This window comes from Petaurus breviceps, unplaced genomic scaffold (genome assembly GCF_028583685.1).
Source record: "Petaurus breviceps papuanus isolate PSGF00001 unplaced genomic scaffold, PetGlider_PUasm1.0 126, whole genome shotgun sequence".
Lineage (NCBI taxonomy): Eukaryota > Metazoa > Chordata > Mammalia > Diprotodontia > Petauridae > Petaurus > Petaurus breviceps.
Window position 1 is genome coordinate 27450292 of NW_027185655.1, and position 18914 is coordinate 27469205.

The 18914-nt window shown below is 36.0% G+C and overlaps 1 protein-coding gene across 1 annotated transcript in view; it reads right to left on the minus strand.

Moving 5' to 3' along the window:
• Window positions 1-18914, minus strand: part of GRID2 (glutamate ionotropic receptor delta type subunit 2) — a 919201-nt gene that overhangs the window by 633537 nt on the left and 266750 nt on the right. Inside the window, exon 7 of the mRNA XM_069098591.1 lies at window positions 18499-18618. Coding sequence (XP_068954692.1) covers window positions 18499-18618 — 120 coding nt within the window. The remainder of the gene's footprint in view (window positions 1-18498; window positions 18619-18914) is intronic.

The following is an 18914-nucleotide window of genomic DNA, read 5'->3' on the forward strand; positions in this document are numbered from 1 at the left end:
TCCTTTGATAGAATCTCTATTTCGTCTTCTTTGTCTTCTCCAATTGGTGTCTTTTGAGAGCTCTGTTATTTCTTCATTGAATATAACTTTTTTTTTGAAGGGGGGAAGTCAAGGAAATTGGGGTTAAATGACTTGCCCAAGGTCACACAGCTAGTGAGTGACAAGTGTCTTGAGGCCACATTTGAGCTTAGGTCCTCCTGACTCCAGGGCTGGTGCTCTATTCCCTGTGCCACCTAAGTGCCCCCATTGTATGTAACTTTGATGTGGTACTCAAGGTTTAGTACTTGTAATTTATATTTTTCTATATATTTTCCATCCAACTGTTCATTCATTCTCAAGTTTTTGCCATCCTTTTCCCCAGTCATGATGAACACTACATTTGTCCTTGGTCAGATCACCCCTGGAATATCAAGTTCAATTTCAGGCAGTGTACTTTAGGAAATTATAATAAGCTGGAGAACACCCAAAAGAAGGCCAAAAGGATGATGAATCCTGTTAGTTCATGCTAAATGCAAATTAGTTGAAGGAACTAGGGTTATTAAGCCTGAAAAATAGAAAATTTAGCTGGGAAGAGGCCAGAAGGAGAGAGAACATAATAATTGTTTTCAAGTGTTTGAAGGCATCCCACCTAGAACAAGGGATTAAACTTGTTCTACAGCAGGGTTCCCATGTAGGTATAACTAGAATATTATAACATAACATTAAATAGAGTAGAATAGGATGTGATAAATATAACATGATATAATGTGACATATATATATATATATGATGTAGCACACATTTTTAATTTGAGATATAAATTATCTCTGAACCAAATATATGGGAAATGTCACATTTTCAACATCTTTCTATCAGTTTCATGCTCAGGGATTCACCTGCTGTCGTATACAGAACAAAATCATTTTAGTAGGAATGTATTATTGAAATAGATGACTGAGTCTGTTGCCCAGAGATTTTCATGAATGTCAATATCACTATTTCCTAGTATTAAATATATATTTGTTCTTATTTCAGGTGTTAGAAGTCGTATTTTCCTTGTCACCCAGGCCTGAAACCTTAGGATCACTGTGGCCTCATCCTGCTATTTCATGGTCTATTAAATAGTTATTTTCTATGAAATGTCTCTCACAGTCACATTTTCCATTATGCGACAATTACTCTAACAATGCTCTCATTATCTGATGCTCGGATTTCTTTCCTCCACTGCCTCCCTCCATAATTCCATTCTGTATGCCGCCACTGGAACAACCTTCATAGAATTTTGTTTTTATATCACTTTCCTGCTTAAATATCTATAAGAGGTCATCATCTTTGCCCAAAAGATAAATTCCAAACTCATGCCCCACAGGCAAAATTTTCCAAATCTGGACATTGTCTATCGTGAGCTCTCACATAAACTATTCTTTCTTTTTGTATTAGCCAATGGCTTGATTTATCATTCCCTCAATATCCTCAGTAAGTGTGCATTGAATGCCTCCATGTTTCTACTGAATCCTCCAAGGTCTCACGTCAGATCAGATATGCTTTATAAAGAACTTCTCAACTATGCTATCTTAAACTCTGGTCTCTCTCTTTTCTCAATTTTGTAACTCTGAAGGGGTTCATAGATCTTAGCTATCTTTAGTATCTTTCCTGATTATTTAATTTCTATGTCACATGTTGCCAACTATATTATTGTTGAGGGCAAACATCAAGCTAAAACTTTACTCTGAAGCTTGTGTAATACTTAGCATTGCGCTAGGTACAGACTAAATTTAATAAATATGTTTTGACTCGATTTAATTTGTTAATAATCAATGATGCTATAAATTATTGGTTACCACATTTAGTTTAAGGATATGATAAAATGATTTACTGTTATTTGAAAGTTCAAGATGAAAAATGTTTTAATAAAACAACCCTCTGTACATTTTGTTGAATAAAGACTGTATGAGTCAACCACACATCTGAGTTATTATTAGTCATCATCATTTCTATAGCATATGGGAACAGAATGGGGTGGGTCTTTATCTCACTCTCTGTGGCACAAGGTAGCTTTGCTGCCACCTTTTCCTGCCTGTGACTGGTGTGATTTTCCGTGGTAATAAATATCCTCAAAGCCTCAGTTTGGACTAGAGAGTTTCATTGTCAAAGTGGTGTATACAACACTGACGTATACATGCAGATGCTTATAGCCAGCTGTCATGAACGATGCTGAGAAAGAAAAGTTGATACTGAGAAATAGAAATGCTATGTGAATTTTTTTTTCATGTAGGTTACTAGTTTATATTTTACAAAAGGTAAAGGAGAAAAGGAAATAATTTTATGTATATTCAGATTAACACTGAATGCCTACCTATACTTTTTAAAAGATAATTTACATTACAAAAATGGTTTAAAATGTGAAGTTCACATAGTTAACTAGCAGTATTCAGAAGACAATTTAATAAGGATATATAGCTTTATAAATAAATTAACAAAGATACCTTTAAAATTTTGGGTTTTTTTCAGAATTTAAAATAAAATACTTATATTTGTATCAAATATGCCTTAATTAGTTCATCCTAATTTACCTATAATTGTAAGAATGGGCCTTCTTAAGAACAAAATAAAAAGAAATCCTTGTAAATCATATTCACAGTAATTAAATGGTACTAACTCCTAAGTCAAAACACTACACTCAATATATCCAGCAAAGTTGGAAAACTCAACAGTCGCCAATAAATTGGAAAAGATCAGTTTACATCCCAATCCTAAAGAAGGGCAAAGACAAAAAAAAGTTTAAATTACAGAACATTTGCATTCATTTCAAATGGCAGCAAAGATTATGCTTAAGATTCTGCAAGCTAGCTTTCAGCAATATGTAAACTGAGAATTACCACAAGAGCTGGCTGGTTTTAGAAGAGGCAGAGGAACTAGACAACAAATTGCCAACATCTGCTGGATTGTGGATTAAGCAGGAGAGTTTCAGAAGAAAAAAAAATCTCCTTCTGCTTCTTTGATTACCCTAAAGTCTTTGACTGTGTAGATCACAACAGAATGTGGCAAGTCCTCAAAGAGATGGGAATACCAGATGATCTTACTTGTCTCCTGAAGAATAGGTATGCCAGCCAAGAAGCAAATTAAAACTGAATATGGGACAACTCATTGATTGAAGATTGGGAAAAGAGTATAACAAGTCTATATATTGATACCTTATGTATTTAACTTGTATAAAGACACAAAATAAATTTGAAAATATAATAAATTTCAAGGGAGGGAGGATGCAAATATTTGAGGGGATCAAGAAAGGCTTCATACAGAAAGTAGCATTTGCTTGAAGTAATTTAATGATTCTAAGAAATGTAGGTAATGGCAAAATAACCCCTGGAGACATAAGAAAGTAATAGGATCAGGGCATGAAGATAAGAAATGGATAGGAACAGCTAGTTCCTGATCTTTGATTAGATCAGGAAGTACAGAAAGGAAGTAGTATGGAAAAAAAAAACCCTGGAAAGGTAGGTGGAAGCTAGATTGTGCAATGTTTGAGAAGATTGTATTGTATCTCTCTTCTGTTTACCTAAATGCAATAAAACTTTATGGATGGACCATTGCAGCAAACACTGACATTTAATAGACTATGTGAGCATAAGGAGAAGATAGAGACAGGATGTGAGAGTCATGAAGGTGATGTGTGGCACAGAGTGCTGTATCAATCACAGACATCCTCTCCAACCTAAATATTTACATTCAACAAAAGCAGCATCCCCAAAGCAAAGGAATTTGTCAATAGATTAGAGCTCTTCTCTGAGCAGTAAGTTTGTTGCTAACTTGGAGGGAAAGTTGAGTCAACAAGGCAGTTGGCAACAGTGGAGGAGAAAAGGTGGGGGCAGCTTTCGTATAGCACTGTATCTGATAATCTGGGGCAGAACACGTGCAAACACCAAGACTTGTTTAATGAAAATGATGGGGAAATTCCTAAGGTGTTAAACGAAAAGTGCGAACTCCATAGGATTTACCAAGAGGATAGTTCATGCATCGCTAAGAAGGCAGCATTTAATTCCATCAAATGCAAACTATAAGCAAAGTTTAGAGAGATGCAGTATCCTTGGATCAGTAAGAAAGCAGATGAAATTCAGTTTTATTCTGATAATAACAATCTAAAACACTTTTATGATGCCCTGAAGGCTATTTATGGGTCAAAGACCTATGGTGCATCTCAACTACTCAATGCTAATGGAGCCACTTTGATTAATGATAAAGATATGATCCTAGAGAGATGAGCTGATCACTTCCAGAGTGTTCTCAACAGATCATCATCAATCAATGCTGAGGCAATTGACCATTTACCTCAGATTAATTCAATCCCTTCCTAGCTGCAGTACCAACTGAAGAAGAGGTTTTCAATAACATTAAACTCCTTGCCTGTGGCAAAGTATCTGCTGTTGATTCTATTCCAGCAAAGACTTACAAGGTAGGGGGTCCATTGCTCATATAAAAACTGATTGGAATTTTTTAGGTTGTATGGTAAGAGGAGGTTATCCCCCAGAATTTCAAGGATGCCTCCATTGTCCATCTTTATAAAGGAAAAAGAAATAAATTGTCCTGTGACAATTACATGGGGGTCTCTCTCTCTCTTAGTCATTTCTGGAAAGACTCCTGCCAGAATCCTCCTTAGTAGAAGGATCCTTCACCTGGACGATGGTCACGTAGTTGAGACTCAGTGTGGCTTCAGAAATGGTGAAGGAACAGTTGATATGGTGTTGATTGCAACTTTAAAACTCCAGGAGAAAAGCCAGGAGCAGAACAGATGTCTGCACACAATATTTGTCAATCTAACCAAGACCTTTGATACTGTCAATCATGAGGGATTATGAAAAATAATGTCAAAATTTGGTTGCCTGGAAAAGTTAATCAGCATTGTACATCAATTTCATGATGGCATACTTCTCAGGATTCTGGATAATCTGGATAATCTTGTGCCAATGGAGTGAAAGCCTAATAATTAACCCCCCAAAAATACAGGTGCTCCACCAGCCACTACCACACCATCCATATGTGGGACCATTGGTTATAGCAAATGGAGAAGTGTTGAATGCTGTGGAAAGGTCACTTACCATGGTAGTATACTTTTCAGGGATGTACACACTGATAATGAGGTTAATACACCCATTGCCAGAGCTAGCTTGGTGTATTGAGGCTCCGCAGGAGAGTGTGGGAGAGAAGAGGTATTAGATTGACTACCAAACTGAATATCTATAGAGTCACTGTGCTGACATTTTTGTTCTATGCCTGTGAAACATGGACAGTCTACCAGAGCCATGCCAGGAAACTGAAGTGCTTCCATTTGAATTGTCTGAAGATCTAAAGATCACATAGCAGTATAAGGTACTAGACAATGAGAACCTTTCTCAAACTAAACTGCCAAACATTCAAACTCTTCTTCAGAGGGCACGACTCCAATGGGCTGGCCACATTGTTCAAATGCAAAATGTACACTTGCCAAAATCTCTTTTATGGAGAACTCACACAGGGCAAGAGTTCACATGGTGGTGAGAAGTAATATAGGGACACTCTGAAAGTATCTCTTAAGAACTCTGGAATTGATTGTATGACATGAGAGACACTGGCACAGGACCACTCAGCATGGTGTACCCACATCAGAGAAGGTGCTGTGACCTATGAACAATCCAATTGAAACAGCTCAAAGGAAATGCAGGTTGTACAAATTCAGAGAAACCACCCCAAATGTTCACATGGATTATTTGTGCCCATCCTGTGGTAGAGCATTCTGAGCTCATATTAGTCTGATCAGTCACTGTCAGACACACTGAAACTTGACTCTAGAATAGTGATGTCATTTTGGTCTTCGTCAAAAACGAAGGATAACAATAGACCAACCAATTTTATCTTAGACATATTAAGGAGTCACTGAAAAGGAGTACAATGAGGTTGTATATTGTGACCTTATTTACTTAACTTTTAACTTATATTTCTTGAGAAATGCCAGGTTGGATGAGATCAAAGCCAACATTAAGGTTTCAGACAGAAATAGCAAGAGTTTCATATATGCAAACAATACCAACTTGATGGCAAAAAGTGAAGAGGAATTAAATAGTCTCTTGATGAGGGTGAAAGAGGAAGATGTAAAAGCTGGCTTGAAGCTTAACATTAAAAAAAAAAAAACAATCTAAGATAGCATGAATAGTCTCATCACTTCCTGGCAAAGAGGGAGAAGAAAAGAAAGCAGTGTCAGATTTTCTATTCTTACACTCAAAGATCACTGCAGATGGTGACTGCAGCCATGAAATTAAAAGATATTTACTCCTTGGGAGAAAAGCTATGGCAAATCTGGACAACATACTAAAAAGCGAAGATAGCACCTTGCTGAAAAAGGTCCGTATAAGTCAAAACTATGTTTTTTTCTTGCAGCAATCTATGGCTGTGAGAGTTGGTATATAAAGAAAGCTAAGTCACAGAACTGAAACTTTTGAATTATGGTAGGAAACAAGGTAAAAAGCCAATACTTAAAGAATTTAATTCAGACTATTTACTGGAAATTCAAATGAAGCTGAAGCTTAGATAGTTTGTCCACATAATGAGAAGACTGAACTCATTGGAAAAGACCCTGATGTTGGGAAAGATTGAAGGCAACAAAAGGAAACCTCAGAGGATATGATGGATAGTATTATGGAAGCAATGAAAATCAGCTTGGACAGACTTTGGGAGACCGTGGAGGGCAGAAGTGTCAGGCCCACTGTGGTCCAGGGGATCTTGAGGTGTCAGACACAACTGAAGAACTGAACAGCAACACACTTCCTAAGTATAACTGAAAGTTATGATAGCCATCCCCTACCTTGCTGTTAAGGCATAAGGTAATGATCTCTTCCAAAAAGAAGGACTATAGTGAGTTGTGTAAATAACTGCAAATGAGAAGGAAAATATTTGGAAGAAAAGGATTCCACGCAGTAGTGATATTATTGTTGAAAGGAGAAAACAACAACAAAAAAATTAGTGAACCCAGTGAGTAAAGTTGTGAGATTTCCTCCAGGAGTTATTTGTTTTAGCAGCAAAAGAGTAGGAGCAGAAAAGACAGATGGAACAATGCAAGAATGGTTTTTGAAAGGGGATGAAAAGCAATTGGCCAAGGGGAAATTGGATTTAACTAGTTAACAATAACATAAAATTTATCAAGAAAGGAAACTGAGGTTAGATCAGAGACAATGGGCTGAGGAAGCTGGGGAAGTAGATATGAATAGAGAGACTGAAAGTGGAAGTAAGGATGAAGAATACTTTTAGGAGTGTCCTGCACAGAGAGATGAATGAATGGGAGTGCATAGTCCATATCCAATGAAGGAATTTTAAGGTTCTGGATTGGTAAAACAATGTAACTAGCATTAATTAAGTCTTTATTATATGATAGGCATTATGCTAAGTGATGGGATACAATAAATGAAAGGTGCAAATAATCCTTGTCTTTGAGTAGTTCATAACATGATGGGGATTGTGAATACATAATTTATGGAAAATATGAGACTAAGGATGTGAACATCCTTATCTCTAGGTGAGGTGGGGTGAAGCAGAGCCATTCACCCATTGTATATTCCAGATGGAATGTAATAAAAGCAGTTCTCTGATCTCTTTCTCCATTTTCATATCTCAATGTAGACCAATAACCACCTTCCCTCTTCAGCTCCAACGGCTGCCATGCTGCTCTCCCTCCAAGGCCCTACCTCTCCCTTAAGTCTTTTCTGATTCCTCCACCTGATGTCATCTCTCCCTCACTGTTTTCTAGGGAAGAAATCTAGATTACAAACTCATTGGTGGCATTTTTTCACTCTTGTATCCTCAGATTCAATACCTTTGTAAGTATTTGAAAAATGGGCCGAATAAAATCATAGACGGAAACAGGAACTTCAGCCTCATCTAGTCCAACCTCCTTATTAGGAAGTCCAGAGTGGCTAAATTATTTATGGGAGGCTGCACAGGCAGACACCAACAGGCAGAACCATTATTTGACCCCAGGACTTGTAATTTTCAATCCAACAATCTTTATACTAAACTTCCAATTTATTACATTTCTTTTTTTTTTTTGAGGGGAGAGGAAAGACAGTTGTGGTGAAGTAACTTGTCCAAGGTCACACAGCTAGTAAATGCCAAGTATCTGAAGTCAGATTTGAACTCAGGTACTCCTGACTTCAGGACCAGTGCTCTATTTTCTGTACTACCTAGCTGCCTCTTTATTACATCTCTGAAATAAAGAAGGAAGGGAAGCATTTTTTTTTATCAATTAAGCAAGCCTCAATGACTGAAAATTAAAAAGGAATCATTGTCAAGAGAGGGGTAAGAGTCAATGCACATTAATAGTTTTTCAGTTACTTTTCAGGCATGTCTAACTCTCTATGACCTTATTTGGGGTTTTCGTGGCAGAGATACTAGAGTGTTTGCCATTTCCTTCTCCAACTCAATTTATAGATGAGGAAACTGAGGTAAACAGAGTTAAGTGACTTGCCCGGATTCATATAGCTAATAGTAAGTGTCTGAGGCCAGATTTGAACTCAGGAAGATGAGTCTCCTGACTCCAGATATGACTAGTTGCCCCTATAATAATAAACTGTCAACATATATATATATAGCAACCTATGTCATGCTAAGTCTTAATTATTGACAACTCCTTATACCAAAGTCACTTGTTAACTGCAAGTTAAATTAATATAATAATAATGCTACTAAGTATTTTTTATGAACCGAAAACATCATTTAAACCATAGAATCTATGCAATGCCATTTCAAAACTCTGATTATAGTGTTAAAAAGTAATGTTTGGGGGCAGCCAGGTAGCACAGTAAGTAAGAGCACCGGCTCCAGTGTTGGGAAGACCTGGAGATCAAATCCCGGGCTCAGACACTTAGCACCCACCCAGAAACACCTGGCCGTGTAACCTTGAGCAAGTTACTTAACCCCAGTTGCTTAGGGGTGGCCAGGTGGCTCAGCGAGTAAGAGCACCGACTCCAGTGTTGGGACGACCTGGAGATCGAATCCCGGGCTCAGATACTCAGCAGCACCACACCCAGAAATAACTGGCCGTGTAACCTTGAGCAAATTACTTAACCCCGATTGCTTAAAAACATATATAAGAAAAAAAGTAATGTTTGATGCAGGGAAACTTTTCTTATTTACCAGTGATCACAACTATCTAAAATGGCCTTATTTATATTCTAATACAAAACAATTCATAGCCCCGGACACATTTCTTCCTTGTAACTGAAAGAAAAAAAAATCATTAGTAGAAGTGGGGGGAAAATGAGGTATAAAGTATGCACTGTTGAAAATTATGTCTAAATTTTCTATGATCTCACAACTAATTTCTCTGTCACACTTGAGTGAAAACTAGCTAAATGCTACTCCAAGGAAAGCTGCCTATGTATTGAAAAGAATAATGAACTTGAAATTAAGAGAAAAAAAGTCATTTACCTTTTCTGAACTCCAGGTTACTCATCTCTAAAAGGGAAGTCCTACTGACATTACAAGATTGATGTGAGAATGACAATGAAATAACTTTGAATATATCTTGCTCCATTAGAATGTAAGCTTCTAGTGAGTGGGAATTGTTCCTTTATATTTATATCCACAGTACTTAAGGCAGGGTCTGGCATAGAGCACATCTACACACTTTTGTCATCATCAACACTCTAGTTAAGGGGTGGGGGACCTATGGCCTCAAGGACAGTCCTTGAGGATCTAGCGGGCCACATGTGACCTCAAGGCCTCTGTGATATAATTCTTATAGAAACGGTCCTGAAATAGGTTGTTAGGCTTATTCTTTATTATCCAAAGGATGTCTGTGCAGGTGGATGAATCATTTGAATTATTTTTATCATTGCTAAAAATGTCCATTACCATAAAACCTACTGTTGTGTTAAGAAAAAAAAAAGCAGCTATACATTAAGATTTTCCTAAAAGCATAAACCTAGGTTATGCATATCTATATTGCTACAGGAGCAGCTGAATAAAGATTTCAAACCAGTCCTGAGAATCCACTATAATCAAGTATTAAAATACCTTTGAAGAATCATTTTCTTCCATCATTTCATCTGTAAAATAATTTTTATGAAGTCACCTAATGTAATTGTACTCCTAAGGAAAAAAAAGTGACGATTCTGGCTTTAGTCTGCTCTGTATGGCCTTCTTTCCTTGGCTCTTTTTTTATGATAAAGTCCAACCTCATTAATTGCCCAGTATGAGATTTTCGTGCTGAATCACAGTGTTTATTAGTAATAAGCAAATGGCAATAACTTCGTGAAAATGGAGAGACTCAGCTTCCACTATGTAATTACCGGATGAGGTGGGATTTGATTCAGGGGTGAAAACGCAGACATCACGTCACTGTTCCTACTTTATTTTTATAATTTCAATAATTTGAGCAAGAAAAAAATTAGCTTTCATTCTCTTGAGAAAGGGTTCCCTTATTAGAAGAAAATGAAAGCAGTAAAATAATCCTAATTCAAAGAACTCTGTCATCAGATGCTGTTTAAAAGAAGAATAGATATTTTATACATATGCACAAATCTGTACATATATTTATACATATCCACATATTATATATACATACATATCATGCATATATATGTACATCTATACATATATACACACATATAATCATACATATACAAAATCTTCCAAAGTTTCTCTTTTAAGACATAAAAGATATTTTCCTAAATTTTGGATTTCATAAAATTAATCTAAATTTGCTTTTGCATGTTATTACACATGCACTGATTTTTTAATTTAGAGAATCTGGCAGGATGGAGTAAGAGGATTTGAACTCAAATTCTTTGCCACCAATTATCTTGGGTAATAGGGGCATATCACGTTTAGAAATTTACAGGGCATTAGTTTCCTCCTCTGAAAAATGAAAGGGTTGGACTAGGTTCAGATTTCTTAAGCTGAAAGGCCAGTTAGGTGGTGTGGTCAATATAACACCCATCCTGGAGTCAGGAGATCATGAGGTCAAATCCAGCCTAAAAAACTTGATACTTGCTAGCTGTGTGACCTTGGGCAATTCACTTAATGCTGATTGCCTTGCCTTGATTTATTAAACTGAAGCCCACATAGAGGTCCATCAACAGATTTGAGGTGTCCACAAATTTGTTGTGTATATATACATACATATAAATATAATATATATGCACACATATGTATATATGCTGTGGGTGTCTAGGTTCAGTGGATAGAGTTCTGAGTCAGTTAGGAAGACTTGAGTTCAAATCCACCTTTGGACACTTGATTGCTGTGTAACCCTGGCATGTCACTTAATCTCATTTGCCTCAGTTTCCTCATCTGTAAAATGAGCTGGAGAAAGAAATGGCAAACCATTCTAGTATCTTTATAAAAATAAAACCTAAAAGTTCGTAAATATATTATGTATGACCATATTTCAGTATGATTGTTTTCCTTTCTAACCTCATATATTTTATTTTATAAATTTAGTAACAATATTCAGAATATAAAATATGTCTAACACATAAACACAGACACACACAAAAGGTTGAGATACTCTAGACAAGATGGTCACTGAGGTTTCTTTTTAGTTCTAAATTTGTGATCCTACAATCTTCTGGTAATGGAATAAGGATAGCTTCATTCTTATAGAATGTTCAAGGGCGTAGGCTCAAAAATCAGATCATAAGTTTTACCTGAGTGATGAGGTTCATCATTAAATGATGAGGTATAGGACTAGGGGTGCTCAAGACCCCAAAATACCAACATACTGGGTCCTGCAAAATGAATTCAACTCCAATCTTCTCTCAAAGAAAAGCAAAGTTTATTAAAAGTTCACCATAATGGCTAGACTCAAGGAGCCTTGGTATTTGTGATACTTGTATTGGAAAATTCTATGGCACTCTCATACCACATGGAGCAAGATGTGGTCTTATATAGAGATAGGCTGTGGGAGGATCTAGGGGTGGTCTAGAGGAGGAGTTTGGGAAGAGTCTTCAGGAGGAGTCAATGAGGTCACACTCCAGTAAATGAGTGATTAAGGGTGGAAGTTGCTGAACAAAGAAGGGCTAAAGATTTGGGTAGAGCCACAATGAAGGGCAAATGCCTCATCAGATGGGAAGGTTCAGAGTTCAAGGGGGTTGCCAGAGCTTGTAACCCATCACAAAGACTCCTAGAAGAATTATCAAGGGAAAGGTTACTTCTATACCACATCACCTCAAAATGGTAGAAAAAAAATTAAAATCCATCGAAATAAATGAAAAAAATTATTAAGCACTTATCATGTGCCCATTGTGCTCATTATTATAGGCAAAAATGAAAAAAGGGGTCCTGAATTCAAAGAAGAAACACATGTAAGAGCAGTGTTTAGGGAGAGGTAGTTTGGTCTAGAAAGATCCAGGAATATTTCTTGTTGTGTTGTGTTTTGTCCTTTCTTTTCCAAGAGTCCCATGGCATCAGCTAAATGATGACATGACTTACAGTTGACTTTGATTTGAGTGAGGGAGGAGTGTGCAAGGTCACTAGCCTCACTTTCTCCTCCAGAGTCATCTGGATCCAGTGACCAGATATTCATCAGGATGACTGGAGATGGCCCAGGATGTAAAGGGGAACCCTAATACAAAGGTTAAGGTCTTTTCAGATACCCAGAGTCTCTCTCTGTCTCTCTCTGTCTTTCCCTCTCTCTGCATCTCCCTCTGTCTTTCTTTCTCTCCCCCTACCTTCTTTCACAAAACCTTTAACCCAGTTCACTCTGAAGCACATGGATTGAACCACAGTATGTCCACAAAATGTCAGGGTTCCACTTAATGGCTGTATTTTGGATCCTCCTTGTTTAGAGTGAATGTCAATGGTAATGATTTCTCTTTGAAACAGCAATACAGATGGTCTTTGCCCCCCAGCTTTGAGTAGGCCAGCATACTCCTTCCAGAAGCAAAGGTGGAGTTAATTGGATTACAGAACTGGAGTTTGTGGTAGGGTAGAGGTGGGGGGGGGATAGGGGAAGGAAAGTGTGTGCATGGCAGAAAGAAGGCCAATGAGAAGATGGCCAGAGAGAAAAGAGCAATGTGGAACACATATACCTGGGTACCTGGGAATCATTTGCATTAGATAGAAGTGTTAGCAGAGGAGCTGAAGGGATGACTAAGATAGAACTGGGAGACAAAGAAGACAAAGAGAGAACACAGAAACTCTAGGCAGGGGTGGGAAACTGCCACATGTGGTCTCTTAGGCCCTTGGGTGTGGCCTTTTACAAATCCTTTTATTTTTTTTGCTTTTTTGGAGGGAGAGAGTAGGGCAATTGGAGTTAAGTGACTTGCCCAAGATCACAGGTTAGTAAGTGTTAAGTGTCTGAGGTCGGATTTGAACTCAGGTCCTCCTGACTCCAGGGCTGGTGCTCTATTCACTGCACCACATAGCAGCCCCAACAAATCCTTTTATTAAGGGGATCTGGTCTGTGAAATTTGGATCTAGTCAAAGGGTCATGCTTGAGAACAGGTAGCCTTGAGGCCACAGGTTCCCCACTCCTGACCTAGAATATATTTATACATAGGATGGAAGGTTTACATCTTGTCTAAAGTTGTGAGACTCAAATGATAAATTTTTTTGTAATTCACAGTACCTGGCAGATAAAGTCTTATCATCATCATTTCATACAGTTGCTACCTTGTCTTGTCTCCCCTTTAATCCATTTTCTACACAGCTGCTAAAATTATCATCTTAAAGCATGTTCTGCTTAGGAATTTTCAGTGGTTTTCTAAATTGAAACTACTCTGCTTAGGGCCCTGAATCATCTGTTTCCAACCAAACTTGAAGACTTATGCATTTCTCCCCTCCATCCCTGCCCTCCAAACTCCTGCCAAACTGGAGTTCTCATTCTTCTCTTTAAACTACATTCCATCTTCTACCTCTATATCTTTGGTCAGGTTGTCCATCATGCCTGGAATGTGCTTTTTCAAACCTTTCTCCTTACCTCTCACAAAGTATTTAAGGCAAACCTTAGGAGAAATTTTATAGTTTTATTCCCTAAGGGCAAAAACTGGTTTTATCATGTCTTTGTATCTCCAGTGCCTAACACAGTACCTGGTACACAGAAGGCACTTAATAAATGCTTGTTGAATGACTGCCGATGTGAACAAAAGATAGAAGCAAGACCAATGAATTGAGCATGCAACTAAAAAAAATCAATAAATAATAATCCTTAAAATTACAGAGGAGGAATTCTGAAAATCAAAGAGGAAATAAACAAAACTGAAAAGAAAATCACCGTTGAAGAATTTTTTAAAAAGAGTAAAAAAAAATGACAAGGGGCGAAATTTACCAAAAAAAAAAAAATAGACTAAATGAAGAAAAAATTATCAGAAACTATTATACCCAACTTAATGTCAATAAAACTTAAATTCAGTGTATGAATATTTAATTTAAAAAAACAAGTTAATAAAACAGAAAGTAGAGAATATAAACAACCTCAGTAAGAGAAATTGAACAAATTATTGTCATTTAAAACCATGGAAAAGGGTCCCCTGTTTCAGATGGATATGTATGTCTATATATTAATATTTACCCAAATATTTATCTTTCTAAATCAATTTTCACAGTTTAAGAACAAATAATACCTATGCTTCACAAATTGTTGCCAAAATGGAGAAAGATGGTAGCTGAGGAAACTGTCTCTGAGATAAGTATTGCAAAATACCCAAACAACAAAGAGTTAGGAAAGAAAACTGTAGAGCAATATTTTTAAAATGTTAAATAAATAAAATATTAACTAAGAAGCCAAAATAATGTTTAAAATATATTATGACCAGGTTATATTTATACCTAAGATTTGTGGGCAGTACAACATTAGGAAATATATTTATATAGATTTAAAATAAGAAAAATAAAATAAAGTCCTTTAACATAACCTGAAATCATAGGAATAAAGGCACTATTTTCAACGATGGCCACACAGCCTTCTAAAATGAAAAGATAACATTATTTTAATAAGACTGACAGACTCGGTCTTTGAATTGTTTAGTATTGTTTACCTATTTTTTTCCTTGTGACAGAGGTTACAATGTGAGGATGGTGACGGTATTGAGTATAGATTGGTATATAAAAAAGTATAAATAAATATTTGAAAATAGATCAACTAGAATGACACTTTAAATGCTTTACCAGAAAACATCTTAAAGGAAACAATGTGCCAATCCATTGGCGAGGTATTTACTTTAAGTTAAATTAGAGGAAAGTACTTTCTACTGAGAGAAACCACATTTCTAAGGATTCTGACTTCATTTAGATATCAAAGCACAATATAATTATGAAAGAACCTCAAAATATTTAAGGAGAAATGAAATTCATCTACTTGATGAGAGGAGGCATGATACATATTGACTGTGAGACCCTAAACAAATAAAATATTTTTCCAATATTCCAAGCAACTCTCTAAGGCTACAAGTGTTAGATGAGGTGCTGATATTTCTTGGTGGAGCCAGTTTCTTTATCTTAAGTTCCCTATATCAATGAAATCACAGAGCTTTCCTTCTCCCTTCAAAAAAAAAATCATCAGTCCAAAGGAAGTAAATGGCTGCTATTTCCCCAAAATAGTGAAAATCAAGTGCTTTGTTTTCCTTCCCACATACATTTAAAAATAAACCGAGGAAGAAAAAAAGACCTCTACTTATTCTTTTCTGAGAGAGTTGAGTTTAGTTCAACAGTTGGCACCCAAAAGAGTTTCTCAGTCTGACATTCAGGTCTTGACCAGACACAGTCCTACTTGGTTGTCAAAAGCTGCCAGTGTCCCTGTTCAAGGTGATAAACTTCCAGGCACTGTGTACATTTGGTTACCGGCATAGGGATAAATAAGCTTTGACAACTTGACAATTTATCAGTGAAAAGACCACTCTTATTGAGAACACTAGGAAACAAGGACTTAGTCATATTCTAGTTTGTATACTTTTTCCAAGAAAGCATCCTTGGTTAATAACCACATCCTGAAGTTTGGAAAAAATGATACAATAAATAGTTTTCTCTTTCTGGGTATCTCAAAATATGTTACATGTATTAATATGTTTCTTAGAAGAAATGGCACTATCTTCAAATGAACCTTTCCATCTGCAAATACATATATGTCTCTCAAAATGTAGAAAACTTCTGAATACGGACTTTAAGACAACTAAAATTAAGTAAAAACACTAAGTCCACTTTAAAAATAAATATCATTATAAATTAAAATTACTTTAAGGAAATATTTTAAAGTGATTTAAAAATTTTTATTCTTCTGAGAAAGGGTGCCTTTATTAAAAGAATCATCATTACTATTATTGCTTAGGCAAACTAAGGGTTACGTAGGTCACTAAGTAATTAATTTAAAAGACTTCCCAACAAAAATACTTACTTTTCATTTATGAGAAAACAATGCATCTCTATATTATATTTTCATTTCCTGAGTCTAAAAATTATCCTAACACTTAAAGCATTAAGTCGGTGTTATTATGACAGTATATTTAGAGGAATTCATCTTTCTTTAAGACATTATAGGGACGGCTAAGTAGTGCAGTAATTAAGAGTGTTGGCCCCGGAGTCAGGAGGACCCAGGATCAGTTTTGGCCTCAGATACTTAACACTCACACAAAAAAAACTGGCCATGTAATCTTGGGCAAGTTACTTAACCCCAATTGCTTAAAAAAAAAAAAAAGACATTATATAATTATAACAAGTTGTTTTCCACATTTTTGACTGGTTGCTACGTGTTGCTCATATGTGATTTTCCAGGCATGACTTTGAAATCAATTTCACTGATAAAAATAAAAATCTAATAGAAATTTGTTGTTTTCTACTGTTTATCACCATTATATGTTCAGTTCTCGTATCCAATCAAATTAGTTAGTAACCATCTCATATATTACAAGAAATCAATGTTCATCCTTTTGTAGAGTTGCCATAGTTTCAAATTTGCATAGAATCAAAATAATTTTGATTTACAGGGTAGATAGTTTTGTTTGATTATACTGCTAAATTCTTTTGGTCTCCCCACTGTAGCAGCAAGCACCCCAAGCGTCCTCAGGGTTTGCTGCCAATACAGGTTCTTGGATCTGCTTTGTTAAAGGAAAGCAACTCAAAATGGGTTAAGCTTACTTTAATCAGTCAAACATATATGGTTCACCTCATTCAGGGGAAAAAGGTCAGCACCCTGAACTTCAAAGTATACAGGCAGAATTATCAAGACAGAAACAGATCAAGTAGACAGCTTTCCAAACTGTCCAACCATTACATCCATAACAAATCAACATCTGGGTTTCAACATCTGGGTTTTTCAAAGCCAGGGGCTCTGGACAATGGCTTCCCAGAGTCCAGGTCAAATCACAGAACACTTCTCAAAGTGAGCCCCAAAACAAAGCCTCAAATCAGGGTTTATATAGCCTTCTCCTGGCTCAGAGAATGTAACAACCTTATTGACTCACTGGCCAATCAAGAAGTATCTACTGAAAAACCAGCCTCCCACCCCAGGCTCCAGGTGCACTTTAGCCTAGGGGCAGGGAAGATCTTCAAATTTACATTCCTATTACACCCACCTCCATGAAACAAAACTAGTCAGTACAAGGGGACCAATAATGCAGTGGTGGATCAAAAATTCCCTGGGAGACTGTTACTATCAAACTGCTAGGGACCTTATTCCTTGTGTTACTTGCTTTAATTTTGTCCAAGAGCATCTACATTTTACCTCTCAGCATTTTGAAGAAAGAACCGGTTATGATGGAAGTCTAATCTGTGTAATTAGAAATGTATAGTTATGAACTCTCTACACATCTTAAATTGCCTAAAATCAAGAGAAATCATATGCAAAATCTTTTGCAAACTTTAAAAGACTTTATAAGTTTGGATTATTTTATTTCATGCCATTCCACTGCATTTTAATTTTGTACTTTCAATTACACATATATTATCAAAACTCTAGAAAAAATATAATTTTTCTCAGGGGTGGGGGTAACAATTCTCCTTAATAAATGAGTTGAAAGAAACATCTTTTATGGGAAACTATTTTCCTTTTTGTTTAAAATGAGACCTATAGTATGGAATATAAGAAGGATTAAATTCTTCCAGGCTATTTTCTATTTATTACACGACAAATACAGAGGCTAAGAATTGTAATATCACATTTTTGAATGAATTTCCACTCTCACTATATGAAATTTATCTGGGAAATCATTCCAGTCTCATACATCTTACAGAAATACAAACCAGAAACAATATATTATAGCAACAAAAAATACACTATTTTTTTAAAGGGGGTGCAGACTATGAAATGTAAGATCTTTTCCACTGAGACCACTAGTATCTCCTAACTTATATTTTAACTTGTACTATAAATAGCTTGTATTTTAAATAAACTTTGTCATACTTTAGAACTTGTGGTAATAATCTAATACCTTCCTTTTTTTCTCTCATGCAACTCTTTATAAACTACACAAAATTCTTTACTCGTGCTGGATGCAAATAAACTAAAAACAGCTGCAGTTAATAGTATACAAAATCATACTTATTAGTGCCTGTCCTTACCTTACGGACACCTCTTCCAAGATCTTCTCCATAGTTGGTTCCAAGAATTTCAAAATGTACATTGGGATTAACCCCATTTTCTCCAAATTCTAAATCACCAGTCAACCCACTTACTCCTCCCTGTGGGGTAGAAAACATTAGGGTGAAATTTCATAAATTGCTGAAACAAGGAATGTTCAAAGTGTTTTCTAAACTGTCACTTGTGAAACAGAAGGGCAGATAGAAGAACTGAACTGAATGGATAAGTATGGAGTTTTTAGTTTTAAAAATTAAGTTAATATATTATTGATACTTTTTTGAGGAATTTGTACTTTGTTAATCACAATCGTATTTACCTCCATTTGAAACCTAGTATTATATATATATATATATATATATATATATATATATATATATATATATATATGCAGGATATT